Source organism: Anabrus simplex, chromosome 9 (genome assembly GCF_040414725.1).
Source record: "Anabrus simplex isolate iqAnaSimp1 chromosome 9, ASM4041472v1, whole genome shotgun sequence".
Lineage (NCBI taxonomy): Eukaryota > Metazoa > Arthropoda > Insecta > Orthoptera > Tettigoniidae > Anabrus > Anabrus simplex.
In genome coordinates this window covers 60,899,358-60,921,177 of record NC_090273.1, presented here as the reverse complement: position 1 = coordinate 60,921,177, position 21,820 = coordinate 60,899,358, and the positions used below count along the sequence as shown (strand labels likewise).

Below are 21,820 nucleotides of genomic sequence, written 5' to 3'. Positions count from 1 at the left end.
TTTAGTTTGTTTCCAGTCTACTAAAAAAATCTGCAACAGTTGGAAGAGGACGAGTGTATATTGTACCATCAGTGCTGAACTTCAGTGCCGGAATGATAAGTTCCAAAGTGTGCTGCATGTTTTCAATTATATGATTATTCTTGTTTACGCTTGTACACTGGATCAGTGAAAAGTGATCTGTTTGGTAATTACGGTGTATTTGTATAATTTTTCTGACGACAACGATCAAGGTGAAATTGAAGATTATGTCCGCGTACTGTGAATAAGAAGAAAGAATATATCTAACTTTTGCATTATTAGATCGTACATATACTCATATTATGAGAGATTATTACATGCTGAATCAGCTTGACTGAGATGAATGTGTACATGTTTGCCAACCAGTTTTCATTATGGAAAACTTCTGCTAGTAAAAGTAACTAGATATTACCAAAAATAACCATAAAAATATTTGAGTAGAGACACCTATTGAAGGATGAGAGATACTAAACATGACTATATCTGAATTGTTTATTATCAGGGGTTATAAATCTGAATTTAAGTTTCTGGAAACTCATTTAAGTTAACAGCACAGTTAAAGTTACAAGCGCACTTAGGTAACTCATTGGCAACTGTGGTGTACCAGAAACCGGCCATAAGTAGGCTCAAATTTAACATGGTGAACTGTCTGATTCATTTCATGGTCACTGCTCTGGGAAGTTTGCATACCTCACTTGTGAAGCAATGAATTGCATCTCCTTGCAGTACAATGTAGCACTAACTCCGACAGGGTTTTGACAATGATGGGTTAGCAAAGGCTAGGTTTGGGAAGGAAGCAGCCATGGACTTAATTAAGGAACAGCACTAGCATTATGAAAATGGGAAATTATTTTCTGGATTGCTAATGGAGGGGGTCTGAACCCGCCATCTCCCGAATTAAAGCTTACAGTTATGCTACAGTTGCCCCTGCCAAGCAGTCAACTAACTCCGTAAAATTTTCATTTTTTGGGATATCAAAGCCCGGAGAAGGATCCTTCTTGTTGAACAATGCGGCTGCCACACATGTAGAGTAGCATCGCACCATTAAGAGTCCCACTTAATCTGTTGTATTCATTAGACAGTTGTGCTGGTACTAAAGGGTGTTCATGAAGGTGAAGGGATCTTTTACATGTGGATAAAAGGGATGAATCTGAAATACTTTTTAATTCCCATATGATAATACTTGTTCTTTTTTCTCTTGTAGGTTGTATGAGAACCAATCATGGATGATTTGCATAATTCTATTATGGATCACAGGTTGGTTAGACACTTGCCTTCTGGGCTCAAGTCTGCAGGAACAAATCCTGGGTAGCATTTCAGTGTTTAAGTAGTGACAGCAGCTGATTGATGTTAAACTCATCGTATCATCATAATCATCATCATCAGTCTCTTCTAAATCAATGAATGTCAACATATTCTGCCAATGTTCTCCCATATTTTGTCCCATAATAAAAAATGAATTCCATGATTGATCATGCATTCTCAGTTGTGGTTGCATGATTCTGGCAACAACGGGTTGTTATTTCACTACAATTAACCCACTGGAAAAATATGTCAAAATTTTTAAAAAAAAGTTAATTTAATAACTATGTTACAATGAAGTATGTTTAATATTGTTAAAATTTGTTGCAATAACCTTAAAAGTCAACAATTATATAGAGAAAGTCGTCATTCAGTGCCTCACTAAATACATTTAGTTCCTGGAGTTTTAAATATTAATGTTATTTAGATTGATGCTTTCACAGCCTGTAATTGTAGACATGATAATAAGCTTTTGGGCTTTAGTCATGTCAGAAAACAAGGTGAAATTCTTTACGTTTCGCAGAGAACTTTGCTTTGCGCCTTCAGAAGAAAATCTTGCCTGTTTACGAGTAAGACTTCTCTAATAATCAAGGTTTGAATTTAAGAATGCTTTACCGTTGATCTATAGTAAGTGGTACTCTCGTTCATTACTAGATAGCTCACTCTGCGCTAGCGTTCCGAGTGTGAGGTGAAGACACCATCTTAGCTCCAATTAAGATTTTTCTAATTCCATCGTATGTGTATTGGGGAGTAAACAGCAAGGTCATCAGATGAATCAGAGATGAATGTGGTAGAAGAAATAAATAAAAATAATGTTTTTTGCATTACATTCCAGTAACTACTTTTACGGCTCTGGGAGATGACGTACCGTAATTTCGTCCATCAGGAGTTCTTTAATGTGCCGGTAAATCTACCGACACAAGGCTAATGTATCTGAGCACCTTCAAATACCACCAGACTGAGACAGGATCAAACCCGCCAACATGAGCTCAGTAGGCCAGCACTCTACCAGCTGAGCTATTAGGCGCACCCTTCAGTTTTAGACTTAATACACCAAGGAAGTGTAAAGATGTGGTGGTGGTGGTTACTGTTTATAGAAGAAGTACAACTAGGCAACCATCCTCTATATAACACCAATCGGTGAAAAATATGGAAGGGATCTGGCACTTCAAAAAATGGACGTATCGGCCAAAGAAAGACAAGAGCCACGAAGGGTATGAAAATGAAAAGACTCCCTAGGCCTCGGAAACCTAATATGGTCGGGGTCGGAAAATAACAAAGAGTTGACCAAGAGAGGTCGGATAGGATAGATGAAAGTGAGGAGCCTGGCAGAAGTAAGTGGATCCAATGCCAGAACTCGGCTAAGGGCCCCATGGTCGCCAACCCATGCTCCCAAGTTGAGTCTCTTACGACAGGCAGGGGATACCGTGGGTGTTATTCTAATACAAAATGTATTATGCACCCATTTCGACTTATGCAACTTGAGACCTAGACAATGACAAATAATTCAAGCCAATGAAATGAAATACTTAAGAAGAAGGTATGATAGGAAAGACAGATTGAGAAACGAAGATGTGAGAAAAGAAGCCAGAATGGAAAGCTTAAATGAGGGAACTGATAGGAATAAACCAAGATGGTCTGTATCACTACAACTATCCAATAGGCAGTCCTGAATTTGCTTTGGTTTCCTTGGGAGATTAGCATGAATAGCCTACTGCTTGGCAGTATGCAGACTAGCAAATGTGCACAGCGATAAATGGAGTAACAGCATGCAGAGAATATAATTATATAAAACAAAATATTATTTATGAAAAAGGCTATGCTTCTAAGCATCTGGATTGTATTAATGAATGTTTCAGTAAAGTACTTCCACCTTCGGATGATAGTCTGAACAATTTACAGGCCCTAATTAATGACAGAAGCCTTTGAGAGTTCTACTCGCCAAAGTATTTTAGGGCATGAATAATTAATTGCGAGTGACATTCTATAACTACGACATACATCAAAGTAAGCCAATGGGTTAATACAAACATTTATATCTAATTCTTAAGAAGTAGGTATTAATTCCTTTATTTGCCTATATTCCAGGACCTCTTTCTCTTTCCATTCAGCAATGTTCAGCATTCAGTTGTCTTTACCAATTCTACTGAAATTTTACCTATTCCCACTGTTTTCTATACTTCCATCTTTATAAGTGCCTATTCCATCTCTGCATAGCACAGTCTCTTTCCATTTTTTCTTCTGGTCCATTTCTCCTTTGCTTGATTTCTGCATTTTCTTACATTTTTAAATAATGAAAATATTCTTTTCATCTACAGTAAAACGTCGTTAATTTGAAGTCGTTGGGACTCAAAAATCGGACTTCGAATTACGTGATTTCGAATTAACTGCCAATTCGCAATTCAGAAGAACCAACCCTTGCTGCGTTACAAAATATTCTAAGGCCCGTTACTGCATGAAGTTAACCTTGATTCACAGTTCATACCTTTCAAATGTCATGAAAAAAGAACTATTTCCAAAATGTATCCAAGAAGGTGCATTTACAGTATTCAAATAATGCACTCTGATATCTCACTGGTAAACATAACCTCACGCAATGAAAGAAAGAAAAAAAAAGCACGATTCAAAGACGAGGAGAAATCTATGCTGGCTCCCATGTGCAAGTGCTTTATTAATTGGATTACTATACTGTATCCATTTTAGATGCCTTGTATGTATTTACACAGAAAGTACCCGATGCCCTTAAAATCGAACTTTCCTATGACTCTATCCTTGTACGATTTCCCGCCATGGCACTTCGCTCGTACTTCAGAAATGTAAACACTTGCCGCGTCACAAAGTATTCTAAGACCCATTAATACATGCAATCACCTCGATTCACAGTTTAAACCTTTCAAATGCCATGGAAAAAAACTATTTCTGAAATGTATCCAACAAGGTGCATTTACAATGTTCAAATAATGCACTTGGATAAATCATTGACAAACATAACCTCACACAACGAAAGAAAAAAAAATCGCACAATTCAAAGACGAGGATAAATTATATCGGTTCCCCTGTGCAAATGCATTATTTTTTGGATTTCTACTGTTTGCATTTTTTATAATAGATGCTTTGTACTGGCATGGAAAATGCCCGACGATCTTAAAACATTGTGGCTTATCGAACTTTCCTACGACGAGGGGATAAAGTATCTCGCTTCCATGTGCATTGCAATGCACTACTATGACTCCCATCCCTCACCCTTGTACGATTTCCCAGCTGGCAATTTCTCCTTTAAAACCATAAGACCGTTTGGGCTCGCATTAAAATAAAGCAATGCAGTTTCACCGGCAATGACAATATTGAATGTAGGATGCTAAAAGGTTTGTTTTTTCCACCTATTCAATACATATAAATTTTATAAATTAGGAATTTATTATTGATTCCACTTGAGACATGTTTCGCCCTTCATTGAGGGCATCATCAGTCAAATTATCACCTCAAGGTAAAAAATCAGGTAACTGGTTAGTAGTTGACATGTACAGATTAATACATATTATTAATACACATACAAAAATTAAGTATGGGAAATAGTTGTACAAAAGTGATGGTTGAACATATAGGTTAATAGATGAAAAGTCAGCACCAATGCCTAAAATTAACATAGTAGAGTTCGGCAGTGGTGCTCTGGAGAAACAGTTGACGCAATCATAGGAAAATAAAAAGTTTAAAAATATTTACATTATAACAATTAAGGGAGAAAAGGTGTAGTGTTCGGCGTCAATGTTTGTAACCAAAAATTAATGTCAAAGGTTGGTAACTATACAGTATTTACATTGTTCAATTGAACAGTTGAGATAAAGTTTTAAAAATATTTACATTATAACATTCAGCGTAAATGTTTGTAATAAAAACTAATGTCAATGGTTGGTAACTATATAGTAATTACATTATCTAATTGAACAGTTGAGAATTTACAATTATATACATAATTACACAAGAGCAGCTGGTGCGCAAGGATAAAAAAAATTTTTAGTACCAAGTGCGTCCTGATGTTTTAGAGGTTGCAAGAAGGAAGGAATTAGCATTGACATTTCAGAAATATGTAGAGCAGTTTATTTTAGTTAAAATCACCGGGGGTAGGGAAATATTTCATAGCCAAATGAGGTTTTATAGGCATCAAGCTGAAAGTTTTCCAGTTGCAGCGCCGAGATCGGTACGGAGACTGGTCAGTGTGGATGGAGATTCATGGGTATTCCGTGCGTTTGAATGGCAACAATGGTGACAGTTATTAGTGGGTAATTGCTAATTAGGAAAATGTTGCGGGTTGAAACTTTCACTTATTCTTTTAGTTGACTTCTGTAGCATCGAATGTGATGTGAAGACATCGGTGTGAAATGCCGGTGAGACCAACTGATATTGTTCCGTGGAATAAAGTATGGCGGACTTCGGGATGAAGTTATTGTTCTTTACTGGTCTGGTGAGATAGAATAGAGTTGCTTGTGTTGTGAACTGCTGTGGAGAGATTAGAATGTATATAGCAACTGCAGAGTCAGAGCGTTAAAGCTGGGGTGAGGCATCTTCTCATTCTGACTGCGAAGAGGAGCCGTAGTGGCACGCCATATTTGTGCCGATGTGCGCTGGGTTCCGGCGTGTAGCTGAAAGTTGTATTGTATGAAGTGGAAGTTATCTGTAATTGAGATGTTAATAGTATTAGTTGGTGTGTAAGAAAGGTTTATGGTAAGTAATGAAGAGTAAATGTTATGTTACATACCTGATGTGTCGCTGAGAGGTAATTGTTGATGAGTATTGGTGGACTATGAAGGAGGCTCAGTCGGTAATACGCACATGCGGTTAGCAATGGCGGCGGGAGGGGTGGAGAGCTTTGGGGGGGGAGGGGCATGGGCGGAGTCATGCGCAAAGGTGAGCTGTCAGAATGGAGGAAGGTAGAGTGGAGGGGCGAGCTTGTTGTGTTTTGGGAGTGCAGGTTGATGTAGTGTTGGTTTATAGAAAAAGGGGGGGGGGTATAAGGAACCAAAAGTTACGCGGATAATATTGATGCCTTTTTGTTAATGTGATGAATGCTATTTGCTTGTGTTGGGTGTTGTATTGTTTTTGAAGGTCGAGTGGTTCTTATTTCTCGTGTTGTATCGGTGGGGTCGTGGTGGACGGGGAGGTGCTTGGGTGGGAGGATGTGTGGGCTTGCTGTCGTTGTGTGTGGGGGAATTGGTCGGAAAGGGGGAGGTGGGGGGGTAGGGGGGTAATTGTCAACATGCTGGGTGAGTTAGTTAATGTGGTGTTGAAGATTTTAGACAAGTTGTTGCCTTGAAAATTTATTTTTTGTAGTAAGGTGGGAATTTGTTCATAAAGGGGGTTTTTTAAATCTATTATCTCGTTGAGGTTTTTATCCTTGTTGAAGTGTTGGTCTAGATAGATGTAAAGGTTCTCAAACTCAGTCATTAGTTTGCCTTTCTCGACTTTTTTTAGGATTGTTAAGTCTTGTTCTATTGTGGTGAAGTGGTGGCCAGTGTCCCTCATGTGGGTGCTCATTGCGGAAAATTTATTATGTTTTTGGGCATTGTAGTGTTCTAAATAACGGGTTTGGAAGCTTCGGCCAGTTTGTCCGATGTACGAGGAGTTGCACTGTGAACAGGTGAGTCTGTAAATACCTGAGCCCGCGTAGTGGTTTCTTCTTGGGTTGACAGAGTTCTGGTTGAAAAATATGTTCTGGTTCGTGTTCTGCGTTTTGAAAGCAATGTTAACTTCGTGCTTTTTTAAGGAGTTGGCTATCTGGTGGATGACTGGATTAGTGTATGTGAAAGTTGCGTATTTGTGTTTATTGGGTTTTATTGGGGAAAGATTTGTTGTTAATTTTAGTTTTACTTTGTGGATGATCTTGTTGATCATGTTAGTGTTGAAGCCATTGAACCTGGCAATATCTGTTATGTAATCAAGTTCTTTTTTCAGATTGGTAGGTGAAAGGGGAATTTTAAAAGCTCTGTATATTAAACTGTAGTAAGGGGCTTGTTTATGGGAATTTGGGTGTAAGGAATTATTGTTTATTGTTAGTGGGGTGAAGGAGGGTTTTCTGTGTATTTGAAACTCAAATGCGTTGTCCATTCGTGTGATGCTGATGTCTAAAAAATTGATGGAGCCGTTGTCCTCATCTTCTTTTGTGAATTTTATGTTGTTGTCTAAAGTGTTTAGGAATGTGAGGATGTTGTCGCTGTTGTTGCACTGTTTATCGATGATTACTAGTGTGTCCTCGACATAGCGGAGCCAAAGATGAATACCATTGATGGAATTTATAATTTTATTGTGTTCCAAGTTGTCCATATAGATGTTCGCTAGAATGCCAGAAATAGGATCTCCCATAGCTAAGCCCTTTTGATGGTAAATCTTGTTGTTGAACGTGAAGTAATTATTGTTCAATATAAAGGTTAATATTTTAATGAACTCATCAATTTCTATTTTGCTTAGTCCACTGTGTTTGGAGAGGTTGTTTTTTATGATGTTGATGGTTTCGAGAACTGGGATGTTCGGATACATGTTGGTGATGTCAAAGGAACATAGAATGTGGTTTGGTTGCAGTGTAAATTTATTCAGGGTTTGACATAGGTCAATTGAGTTCTTAATGGGGTTTTTGTTGTTGAATTTGTAGTGTTTTTTGAGAAAGTAGTGTAGAAATCTTGAAGTTTTGTATGTTGGACTGCCTCTACTGTTGATAATTGGTCGGATGGGGATGTCTTTTTTGGGGGTTTTGGGTAAGGACTTGGCTGTGGATAAAGTTGGATTCATGTTGACTAGTTTAAAGATTTCATGGTCATTTAAGAGGAAAGTTGAATTTTTGAGAAGGGTTTTCAAGTTGCGTTGTACTTTTGGTATAGGATCCTTGTTGATGGTGGTGTAGGTTGTGTCGGAGAAGAATTCTTCAGTTTTTTTGATGTAGTCCTGTTTGTTCATGAGTACAGTTGTGTTAACTTTGTCGGCTTTTGTTACTATAACGTTATTGGTGTTTATTTTGGTCTTTAAAGCATGGATTTGTTTTGAGAGGGTAATGTTTTTGTTGGTTTTTAACTCATTAACTAGGGAGGGCAGTTTCTTTTTTATTTCGTGTCTGACGTCATTTTGTTTCTCTGTGGTGATCTGTTTACTAATGTTGGATTCTACTTCTGCAATAGTGGTGGTTAGGTCATCGATAGTATTGGGGTTAGGCCAATTGTGTTTTAGGCCTCTGTTTAGGAGGTTCATTTCTATGTCAGAGAAGGTGGTGTCAGACAAATTGATGGTAGCAGGGGTGTTGTTTGAAATAATGGATGTAGTATTATTGTTCTTATTGTGGTTTGATGTGTTTGGTTTGGTTCCCTTCAGATGGGCTAGTTTGAAGTTTAATGTATCTTGTTTCTTTTCTAGTACGTTGGTTAATTTATTGTCCGTATGTCTTAGGAAAGATTGCCATTCAAGAGGGGATAAGTGTTGTGCAAGGGTTAAATGTGTTCGATAAAGCTGTAAATTTAAGAATGATTTTTTCCTGTATAGTTGTTTAATCTCGTCCTTCAACCAGATGTTGTTGACTTTGTTTTGGGTGATAGTCGAGTTTTGAAACGGAATGCTTTTCCTTTGGAGTGGTCTTAAGAATTTGGGTACTAAATTTAGCTTAACACATTCTTTAAGGAAATTAATGTCTTTTGAAATTTTGCCTACAAATTTATTATATGAGCCACATTTTTTCGTCAACTGTCGGCATCGCCAGTGTTCGTGGATTCTGTTTTCCCGCACACTGCCTGTTGCGTGATATTACGGCGTCCCTTAAAAGGTTGAATACAAAAGAATTCTGATTTCATTCAACTTAACAAACATGAAGTGCACTGTAGACCCACCGAAGTGAGTGTAAGCAAGAAGTTAGTAAAATAACCACCTAACCCATTAGGTGGTTATTTTACTAACTTCTTGATTATATTCATCGATACGGTCATGAAATGGACAACTTGTGAGTGTAAGTGTGGAAAGCTACCCCTCCACGTTCTGGAACGTGCGTTCTATTATGATGCGTAGCGGATAAATTTCGAGTTGAAATTACTCTGTAACATACTATTGTTTTAAAATGTAACGGCAGTTTTGAATTAATAGTCTGAATTTCGGCAATGGGGCCGACATTGTACTTCGAATTACGAATTATCCGTATTTCAAATTAAACAATTGAAATAACATGCAAAACTGTATCTCATGTTTCCGGGAACGAGAGCTTCTTCGAATTAGGCAGGATTTTGAATTAACCGATTTTGAAAAATCGAGGTTCTACTGTACTTGTGTTGTCAATATAAGTCCATCTTTGTCAAAAAAAAAAAAACCAGCTTAAACATTTTCACATTTTTTTTTTTTTTTTTTTTTTTTTTGTAAGTTCATATAATAGTTCTTTCCAATATTCAGATCATCTCTTGTTTCCCAAGCTGTTATGAAAGTTATTAGAGTTACAAGAGGATAAATATGTAAAAAATTAAAAGTTAAAGAAGTGCAACTTTCCTGGCTATTTTATTTACTGTTATAACTTACATAATGTTATTCGAAGCATTAGCTCAACTCAAGCAACAACTTGAAATAAGAACACATTACCAATATGAGATACGAGTCTATCATTCATACCTCTGTTTGTCGTGGTCGTCCTGTTAGGTCACATATTGATCCTCCAGAATACAAATGAGATACATGTTTTCGGACTGCTTTAGGTTTTGGTCGTTTATGTGGATTCTTTTCCAACCATTCCAAATGCTTAGCTTTGTCAAATCTTCCAAGATGTACTACAGTTCGTGTACCATCCTTTTCCTGGTGAAACTGATCTATACTGGTCCCATAACAAAACTCATATCTCCACCAACCAGACCCCTAAAACATATGAACAACAGAGTACCCAAATATAAATTTATCATAAATAAGAATTAATCATGAATTACAACTTTTACACAATAATGAAAACAGATACAAAAACATTCTTTACACTGGAAAATAGAGAGGAGCATAATATCATACAAGAATGCATAATTATCATGTACATAATAATAGTGTCACAAATCTTCCAATAAACAAACAAGCAAATGTCCACAATATGAAATACAATACTCAAGGTAGAACAACAACTATTATTAATATAAACCAAAATGATCAAAATCATTCTCTCCTTGACCCATTACAATCGGGCTTTAAGAAAGGGTACAGCACTGCCACGGCTCTCCTTAAAGTGACAGAAGACATCAGACTAGCTATGGAACAACGACAACTTACAGTACTAACGCTACTGGATTTCAGTGGTGCATTTGATACAATAGACGTACAGCTACTAATTAAGAAAATGGAATCTTACTTGTTTGACCCTTTAGTACTGAAGTTTTTTACGTCATATTTGAAAGATCGGAGGCAGCGGGTGATAACTCGCGAAAGAAATTCAGAATGGCGTACAAGGTAAGTTGGCACGCCACAAGGTAGTATTTTAGGGCCGTTGCTTTTTACATTGTATATCAATGACATTTCATCTTCTCTAAAAACGTGTAATTATCACCTATATGCTGATGATCTCCAAATTTACTACCATTGCAGCTTAAGCGAATTACCAAACACAGTAAAATGCATAAATGATGACATGAAAAAACTCAGTGAATATGCTCTCGCAAACAGACTTCTCATAAATCCATCAAAATCGCAAGCTATCATTGTCGGTTCCCAGAAGCTCCTACACAAGATCAATGATTCGATCATTCCTCCTTTACAAATAAATAATAGCACAATTCCGTACAGTAAAACAGTGAGAAATCTTGGGGTGACTATGACTGAAACTCTAAATTGGACAGAACATATCAAAAACATAAGTCATAAGGTGTTTGCTACTCTACACCCACTGAAATTGAACAAAGATATTATACCACTAAACATGCGGCAAAGATTAACACAGACCCTAATTCTTCCTATCCTTGACTACTGTGATGTTATCTTGGTAGACGCTACTAAAGAACAAACTAGGAAACTGCAGCGTATTATGAATTGTTGCCTTAGATTCATTTTTAACCTAAGGTATGATGTGCATATTACTCCTTATTATCAGGCACTGCACTGGTTAAAACCTGATAAGAGACGTGAATATCATATACTTGTCTTAATACACAAACTCCTGCATAGTAACTCCCCCCGGTATATTTCATCTAAACTTCACTTCCTCTCTTCCTTCCATAATCGTAACACTTGCTCGGGCTCCACTTTAGCTATTCCTCTTCACCACTCTTCTGTGTATAATAAATCTTTCATTGTAACCGGATCCAGGCCTTGGAATTCCCTGCCAGTAAGTGTCAGGGGCATTGACTCCTTCCTCAAATTTAAAATATCTTGCCGAGACTTCCTGTTGAGAGATACCGATTGAAGTGTGTATTGGTGTGTATTGTGTGCGTGTGATTGGTAATTGTAAAATTAAAAACTGTTTCTGTTGGTTTTATATAATATAAACGTAAGGGTAGTTGATAAGTGTGTACATTGTAAGTGTATGTGCAAGTGTCTGTGTGAGATAGAAAAGAGGACTGAAGTAACGAGCTAATAACCTAATAAGCTGCATATTGTGTGGATGTGTAACTTAAGCTTAATTTAGGAAGTAGTATAAGTAGTGTAATTAGTATAATCAGTAATAGGTAACCTTAATATTATTTATTGTATTGTGGTTAAGTGTAAGAGAGGGCCGTGTGCCCTAACTTCGCCACATGAAAGAAGCCATAATTAGACTTTGTGATTTTTAGCATTTGCGATAAATGCGAAACATGCCGAAACTTTGTCAGTGTATGTGCCTTCATCTTATATGACCCGTACGTGTGGTTTTTAGCGATTTCGAATTCGCGATAAAATGCGAAACTGGTTCAAAATGCGAAATTATACAATTTATGTGAAATAGATGCGAAACTCTCAGTTTTATATGAAATAAACATATATTTTTTAAAACTATGCATTTTTCTTAAAAATAAGATATAAATGTTGTTATTTATTTCAGGAGAAATAATTATTACGGCGCCCAGTGCGATCGTAAAACGGTAACATGCTTTGACGGACACTTCCGTCTTGGTGCACGGAACATCTAAAAGTTCATTATCGCAGTTAGCTGGTCGGAGAGATTTATTCTCTTTGTTTTTCAGCCTAATCGATTGATGTCAGATGATACCTGAAGCTATTTTCTCTGTGTAAATAGTAACTCTGAGCTGAAATACGCCTTCGAGACTTGTTTACGAACTGACAAGAGAACTGTTTTTCATCGAAGACCTACGGTTTTCTATGACCCTGCAATTGACGACAGAATACCAAGACTTCCTGGGTAATTTGAAATTTAAAAAGACCGAAATATGGAGTGACTTCTACACAACCAATGCAATGACTACAACTGACTGGCAACAAAGTTGTTTTGAACTGAGACACGCGGTGACCCGTGCAGCGGTCCACGGATTTCACCACAAGGCTCGTACTACTCTCCGCTTTCACGATCCGAATAGTGACTGTGTATGTCGATGGTGCAATAGACTTTGTGGCCGTTACCACGCTTTGGAGTGCCCAAAGAGAGCCTTCTCTCTGAAAAGTCTCTGTAGTGAATAGTGCTATGTATTCTATTCTTTTATTTGACCATTGGTTGCAATAAAGATTTATTAAAAAGCACCTCATTTTGCCGCAGGTTGTAATCAATCATGGCGGCATGGATGAGTTTATTCATAACTGGATGAAAATAGTGATGTTGAAAGTGGAAAAGATTCTCTGGAGAGTGAAAATACTTCTTCTTCAAATGACAGTGATGAAAGTGATTCCGATTTCAGTTCCGAGATGATAGTGCCAACTGAAACTACGTGACGAAACCAGAATGCAACAAGAGCGAGTGAGAAGTCTAGTTTCCTTTTTTTTTTTTTTTTTTTTGCTAGTTGCTTTACGTCGCACCGACACAGATAGGTCTTACGGCGACGATGGGACAGGAAAGGCCTAGGAATGGGAAGGAAGCGGCCGTGGCCTTAATTACGGTACAGTCCCAGCATTTGCCTGGTGTGAAAATGGGAAACCACGCAAAATCATCTTCAGGACTGCCGACAGTGGGGTTCGAACCCACTATCTCCTGGATGCGAGCTCACAGCTGCGCACTCCTAACCACACGGCCAACTCGCTCGTTGAGAAGTCTACTAAAATGATACTTGGAATTATGGTCTTGTTGACAATAAGCCTCTTTCTGTAACATGTAAACCAGTTTTTGAAATTCACTCTATAGTGAGGAGGGGGTTGGGTAATAATCCGAAAGAAATGGACTTAGGGAATGAATTTCTAACCTCACAGTTCTGGGATCACGTCACTAAGGAAACCAGTACCTATGCCTCTACATTTCTTGCTAATTTATCTGCTTCCCTGGAAACCAGTAATACTTAGGAACAAAAACATTGGTTTCCTGTTACTTTAGACGAGCTAAAAGCTCACTTTGCTTTGTGTATTCTTATGTAGCCTATGTGATTAATCAAATTTATGTTAAAGTGACGAAAAAATAAATAGTAAGTAAGGGAATATTTCCTTTCACAAGTAATGGCAGCCCAAAGGGTTAAATCATTCAATGTGTGGAATTTCTTTCACTGGCTAAAGGGCACCGCAAAGACCAGTCAATCAAACAGCAAATACACTTTCAAGCACCACGTTCATTCTCTTTGTGTGTTGACCCTTGATCATAGTCGGTTATTCTTGACATTGGTGTTGAGTAGTAGTTCTGTTTAAAAGTACGGTAGCGATTTATTTTATTGTCTGTTAGCTATGGGTAGAAGCAAAGTGACGATCAAACAGCATGCCGAAAGTCACAAATCGGGACATTTTTATGTAAGCGATACAGATGGCCTATATTGATGTGCCGACTCTGCAATCAAAAACTTGAAGAAAAAAAAATGTTTTGCAGGCTTTCCTTTGCCTTGGCAGCACTTCTGTGCATTTGGGCCTCTACGAACAGTGTCGATGTAGAGTTCTTTTTAGCAAGTACAACATAATTGTAACTGATAGGCGGTCTCAAATGAAGGACACCTTTTAAACAATTGGCATGTTGTACTTAAATCATCATTGAATTTCCTCTTCCTTGTAGGTGTGTTGTACTGTGATAAATAAATACGTTCAGAATAGTATTTTTCACTTTGAAATTGTGTTTGTAAATTTGAAAATAACTCTAGCCATAATAAATAAATAAATAAATAAATAAATGTAAATATTATTATTCCTTCTCCAAAAAAAAAAAAAAAAACACAACACCTTTAGCAACAGCTAATAGAATACAATAATATTTGACAATGAACCTTGAACACCTGTGCCATTTAATTATTTCAGTGAATGATACAATACACAAAATGAACATTTTAATCTTTGTCATGTTCGATTGGGAAATCTGTCGTAACATATGTGTCGTAGGCTTCTGTAGAATGGGCGACATCTGCAGACACTTTAAGAGGGATACAAGGTCGATGTACTTTAGTGAAGAAACAGGTCTGGATTCCTCAGAAAATGCCTCCAGAGTTTGTGGAAATGTAACAGCTTTTCAGGCATTTCTCCTTTAATTTACTTCTTGAAAACTATCATGCTCAAAACTAATTTTTAAAGAGACTGCCAATGTTTTCTTACTTCACGTAAAGGTGACTGCACTGCAATAATTCCAGTGATGTATTTTAATCAACGTACAAGTTATTTTTGGAACACTTTATAAAGACTTGAAGTTCTTGAAATCGTGTAACTCCATATTGTGTACGCTAAACTTTTTAGATGTCTGACCTGTTGCCTATCTCGTGGTGATAAATATTGTTGCAGTTGGGAGCTTTTTTTGTCTTAAGTTCAATCAAAGAAAGGACTATGTCTGCTTCCATATGTATGTGGCCTTTCAAAAGAAATTTGTGATTAATAATTTTTATCTGGCTGTATTTATTCAGAATCCAAAAGAAGCACAGTCACATTTTTATTCTGACCATAGCAATTACTGGTAAAGGTTGCAAAGGTTATTTCACTTCCCCCACGACCTGCTTTTGATTCATTCCACATAACACAGTGAGCAAAACCATCAGATGAATCATAAAGGGTGAAGGTCCACAATTTCTTTTTATAAGAACTTTCAGTATGTGATAACAGGAGTGTTGCAAGAAACTTCTGGAGATCTCCAGTAATCTCTCCATGATTTGGATTATTTTTTAAGCAGTTGTAACTCAGATATGCCACACTTCAACTGAGCAAGATAGAATTGCATTCAACACCAGATGTCACTTTAAGGACATTTAAATGATAAATGTTGTATTGAAAAATGTTGGAGTAAACCACTTTTTGGCAACACTCTTTGAGTCTATGTTTTCAGAACAGGATTCAACATTTCTGAAATGGTGAGACCTGATATTAGATGACTGGAAAAAGAAGAGAGTGGTAGCAAAATTCAAATTTCCTAGATTATTGAAGAAGTCTTTGAAAAGACTGAAATCAGCTCTAAATCTGAAGTCATATCCAGGTATCATATCATATCTGTCCCAATAAAGCAATTTCACAGTTTCCAGAAGAAACAGATACAGATGACACCAAGTCATCAGAACTATCTTGGACTGTGACCATTAAATAAAAATCAACAAAAACAAACTCTCGGTAATGACAAATTAGAAATAAAATTTCATAGGCATTTCTTTTATGGATTCACTGAAGTGCTTTACGACTGACCAAATCCACCTCCATGATCGTCTGGTTCCTGACTTGTACTTTAATATCATCAATATCATTTTCCAAAATGATTTCTCATTCCCCCAGAATGTGTAGATAAATTAATGAAAAACCATGTGCTTTTCATTACAGGAAAATAGCTTTTTTTAATAGACAGGGATGAAAGAGGTCTATTTGTTTCTGAAAGTTAGAGTAACATTCTTTCTTCTAAGCTTCAACGAAATAAGAGTGTGTCATCAGCTAGATACTACTTATATTTATTCATTCACCCCAATGTAACAATTTCCAATCTATTTCTATTTACGGTTTATTTTAACACAGCTAGTAGAAAGAATAGCTCAAATCAGGAACCAGACGATCGTGGAGGTAAGTTTGGTCAGTCATAAAGCACTTCAGTGAATCCATAAAAGAAATGCCCATGAAATTTTATTTTAATTTGTCATTACCGAGAGTTTGTTTTTGTTGATTTTATTTAACATAAAACATATATTACAAAAATAGAGACTTTTAACTAACCCCAACAAGGCAATGTTTCCCTGACAGAAAACTGCTGGCCGCAGATGTGTCCACCATGGCACGAGACATTTGTGAGGGTGGTTCAGGTTCAACAGTATCTATAGACATCTCCACCGGGTGAATTTCCACTCGAAGTTTTGTTTCTCCATCCTGAAATAATATTTCACATGAATAAAAACAAACTCTGTTTCATGAAAACATGTTAGGAGTTCAGGAAGATGGATACAGGGTGTTCTAAAACTCTCTATTCCTTTTCCTTTGGAAGGAAAGTTTCTTATCATAAACAAAATCTAATATCCTTAAAAAGGTAAAATAAAATAAAAAGTGTGTTCTGCAATTCATTCATTACCTCTTTTTTTGCTAGCGCTTTACATCGCACCGACACAGATAGGTCTTATGACGACGATGGGATAGGAAAGGGCTAGGAGTTGGAAGAAAGCATCCATGGCCTTAGTTAAGGTACAGCCCCAGCATTTGCCTGGTATGAAAATGGGAAACCACGGAAAACAATCTTCAGGGCTGCCGAGAGTGGGATTCGAACCCACTATCTCCCGGATGCAAGGTACAACAGCCGCGTGCCTCTAACTGCACGGCCAACTCACCCGGTATTCATTACTTCAGCATGATATTTATGATGAGTCTAATTTCAACATTCATATCACAGTTACTAAGTGATGATTATATGTAATCATTGAAATAAACTCAATGACATGAGAAACTACATTTAACGTTAAGAATTTCATATTTAGGTTCCGTATTGAAACAAGATTTACATCAAAGAAAGGACAATAAGTTCCACCTTTTCAATACTATATATTGTGTGAAAGTTTTACATTACAGTTAAAACATCACAACTTTTGTTCATTCGGTACCGGTTTCGACAGATTCCCTGTCATCATCAGCCGAGAATAATTAAACAAAGACAAGTATAAATCATGATTCTTATGGTGTGATTACAATGGTGGATTAAAAATATACATTATATGATTAAAATAGTATATATATATATATATATAAAATAGCTTGTCCTGACTGACTGACTGATTCATCATCGCCGAGCAAAAACTACTGGACATAATGAAATGAAATTTTGGGGATGCATTCATATTAAGATGTAGGTGCTCGCTAAGAGAGGATTTTTGGATATTCCGTTGGTAAGGGGGTGAAAAGGGGGGGTGAAATTTTAAAATGAGTGCACCTATATCTTAAAACTTTAAAAGTTTACAAATGTAAAAATTGGTATTTAGAATCTTCTCTGAAAATAAGGAAACACGTATTTTTTTGTTTTCAGAAAATCCCAATAGGAGGGGTGAAAAAGGGTGAAAATGGGGGAAAATGTGTTGAATGCTTTTAATCAGGATACCGGTACTTATATCTCAGAAACTGAAGATATTACAGACCTGAAAATTGGTGTTTGGGATCTCCTTTAAAAATAAATAAATACGTATTTTTTGTTTGTGCAAAATACAATTAATGGGGGGGGGGGGGTGAAAAGGGGGTGATTTTTTAAAATGAGTGTATCTATATCTCAAAACTTTTTAAGTTTATAGATGTAAAAATTGGTATTTAGAATCTCCTTTAAAAATAAAGAAACACGTATTCTTTTGTTTTCGGAAAATCCCAATAGGAAGGGTGTAAAAGGGTGAATAATGGGTTGAATGCCTTTCATGAGGATACTTATATTTCAGAACCTGAAGATATTACAAACCTGAAAATTGGTATTTTGGATCTACTTTAAAAGTAAAGAAACAGGTATTTTTTCGTTTTTGGAAAATCCAAATATTGGGGGGTGAAAACGGGGGTGAATTTTTTAAAATGAGTGTGTCTACATCTTAAAACTTTAAAATTTACAGATGTAAAAATTGGTGGTTAGAATCTCCTCTAAAAATAAAGGAACACGTATTTTTTTGTTTCCAGTAAGTCCTAATAGGAGGGGTGTAAAAGGGTGAAAAATGTGTTGAATGCCTTTAATGAGGATTCACATATCTCAGAAATGAAAGATATTATAGAACTGATAATTCGCATATGGGATCTCCTTTAAAAATAAAGAAACACGTATTTTTTAGTTTTTGGAAAAGCCAATTAATGGCGGTTAAACAGGAGTGACAAATTGGGGTGAATTTTTTGAAAGACTATATCTACAGAATATCTTGGAATCGTAAAATGTTACAGACGTAAAAAGTGGGTGTAAATCTCCTGTAAATGTAAAGAAATATAGGTTATTTGTTTTGGAAACTCTACTTAAGGGGAACCCAAAAGGGGTGAAATTTTAAAATGAGAATTTTTTCGGATATCTAAAAAACTTAACATGTTACAGAAGTGAAAAATGGTATTTTTTTATCTCTATTAAACATAAAGAAAAGTGTATATTTAGTTTTCGGAAATACCACTTGAGTGGAGGGCGGGGGGGGGGGGGTAAAAGTGACTGAAAATGGTGATGAATTCTTTTAATTAGGCTACTGATATCTCAAAAATGAAGATGTTACAGATGTGAAATTTGATATTTGCAATCTGCTTTAAAAGTAAAGAAACACGTATTCTCGGAAAATCCAAAATCCAATGAAGGGGGGGGGGGGGGTGAAAGAATTGAAACATTAGTTGACTTAATTGTATGAGAATACATACATCTAATACTAAAGTTGTTACAGACGTGAAAATTCGTATTTGGATCTCCTTTAAAAACAAAGAAAAAGGCGTTTTGGTGGGGAAACCATCTTGGAGGGCGGGAGTGTAAAAGAGTTGAATTCCTTTCATGAGGACACATAAATCAAAAACTGAAGAAGTTAGAGTCATGATAATTGGTATTTAGAAGATCCTTTACTATTAAAGAAACAAGTATTTTTTTGCTGGAAAATTCATTTAGGGGGAGGAGAGATTATTGTGAAATGAAGTGAAAAAAAGTAAATTATTTTTATGTGGATACTTATATCTCAAAACTGAAGGTAATAGACGTGAACATTGGTGTTTAGAATCTCCCTTAAACATAAAGAAACAAGCATCCTTTTAATTCTTTTTCGAGGGGGGGGGGGGGGGGTGGCTGTAAATAAACTTAACGGCGGTGGGGTGTAGAAGGAGGTGCGACCAATTGATCTTACTGTTATTAATGTACTTATAAGGATCCTCCGTTGCTCAGGCGGCAGCGCGCCGGCCTCTCACAGCTGGGTTCCGTGGTTCAAATCCCGGTCACTCCATGTGGCATTCGTGCTGGACAAAACGGAGGCGGGACAGGTTTTTCTCCGGATACTCCGGTTTTCCCTGTCATCAGCCATTCCAGCAACACATAATAGTAATAATAATAATAATAATAATAATAATAATATTCCGGACCGTCGTCAAATTGCGGACCGCGATGGAAACGGCTCCTGGAGGGGTAATGACTAAGAATGCAGTCCGGTCGCGGGTTCAGTGCCGCCAAGGCACCCAGTATGACAGCACGCCGGATCTCCTGAAGGATTATATCCGTATTAAAAATATTATAGGAAAAGATGGCAAAGATTTACGGACCCAACTGACCTGGAGGAATACCTGAGCCTAACCCGGGAAGTACGAAATCGATTGCTGGAAAGGAAGATTTAAAAATGGGAGGAAACGTGCCGTAAAATAATAGATCGGGAATTTTGGTGGATTCTCGCAGAGAACGAGTCAGATCGCGAATTTCGGCGGATTATATATCTAAAACAATAAGCATTCAATTATAAATTTCAGTATAATACCGTAGCGAAGCACGGGTATCTTGCTAGTATATATATATATATATATATATATATATATATATATACACACACACAAATAAAAGGTAAGTAAAATGGGAATGGTCATTATTCTATGAGGTGTACACCTTAATATTTCTAATTAAACGGTTAATTTGTTAAAAGAAATATTGTTCTTGTAATATATAATTAGGGCCTATAGTGAAATTTGATTGTAGGCTTAATTCTGTAATATTTTAACTTTTTGACCAGTCAATTCATTGAAGTTATGTTGCCATGTTTGACACATTAAAAAGGTAAACAAACATTTAGTCGAATGGTGTTCCACATAAAATATGTACAATAAAATTCGATTGGAGCTTCAACTTGGACTTAAGAATGGAAGAATTATATTAATGTTCAATGCAAGCAGAAATAAATGAGTTAATTTTTTCACTATGTATTGATGTTGATAGTTAGAATGTCCGTTGAACAGTTCAATATGTCGATTTGTATTCTGGAATGGTTTACATTATTTTGAGAAATAGTAACTGAGGTTCTTGCTAAGGTGGTACTTGAAGATCTTGTGTTGTAAGTTGTAAATACATAAATGATTTGGAAAGATCCTGATCCAAGTCGGAACCTATAAGAAATAAAATACTATTTAAAGTTATATGAAAATCGGAAGGAGTAAAAATTCGCGAAATATTAGCGAAATGAAGGACTCACCTCAGGTGCCAAGTTGGTAGTGAATGTATCGGAGTGGAACTAACAGGCTGAATGTGAAGAGACGGACCTCAGAAGGAAGCGAGGAGGGGCGGAGTTACTGAGCGAGGGGAAGAGGGAGCGCGGTGGAGGCGGGGCTATAATCGGGTGGGCGCGGCCGGCGGTAGGGGTAATACGTAAGCGTGTTATGGATTGTTTTGAAGATAGATCGATTTTTGGGGATTTTAAGATTGTTCAATATTTTGAAAAACGTATCAAATAAAATCGTAGGTTTGTCGGATAAATCATTGAGATTAAAATTTGAATTATGGTACTGATCAAGTGAGATGTAAAATTGTTCAGTGAGATCAAGTATAGGACCTTTATTTATTATTTCAATGATGTCTATATCGTGGTCTATGCCATAAAATTTGTGTTTATAGTCGTGTATATGTTGGCCTACTGCGGAGAATTTTCTGTATTTAATTGCATTTACGTGTTCTGTATATCTAATTTTGAACGATCTACCGGTCTGTCCGAGGTAGGTACTGAGGCAGTCGTTACAATGAAATCTATAGACACCTGACTTTTCAAAGGGGTTGGAAGGGTTGATTGAGTTAGAGTTGTGTAGAATGTCTAGGTTTCTATTATTAGTTCTGAAGGAAATGTTAATATTCTGCTTCTTAAATATATTTGTAATATTATGGATATTGCGGTTATAGGTAAAAGTTGAAAAAGTTTTTGATTTAGTAGTTTGTTTAATTAGGTTCGATTTTGGGCGATGTCTGAATTTGCTGATTATATTTTCTATAAAATTCTTATTGTAGCCATTATGAAATGCGATATTGCGTATAGTGTTTAATTCTTTATTAAGGTCTGATTTTGACATAGGAATA

The 21,820-nt window shown here is 36.6% G+C and overlaps 1 protein-coding gene across 2 annotated transcripts in view; it reads right to left on the bottom strand.

Moving 5' to 3' along the window:
• LOC136881089 (endoplasmic reticulum lectin 1) overlaps positions 1-21,820 on the bottom strand; it is a 116,981-nt gene that overhangs the window by 18,797 nt on the left and 76,364 nt on the right. For both annotated transcript variants that reach the window (XM_068229216.1, XM_068229217.1), the window contains 2 exons: positions 16,531-16,680; positions 9,946-10,185 (listed from right to left, as the gene is read on the bottom strand). In XM_068229216.1, coding sequence (XP_068085317.1) covers positions 9,946-10,185; positions 16,531-16,680 — 390 coding nt within the window. The remainder of the gene's footprint in view (positions 1-9,945; positions 10,186-16,530; positions 16,681-21,820) is intronic.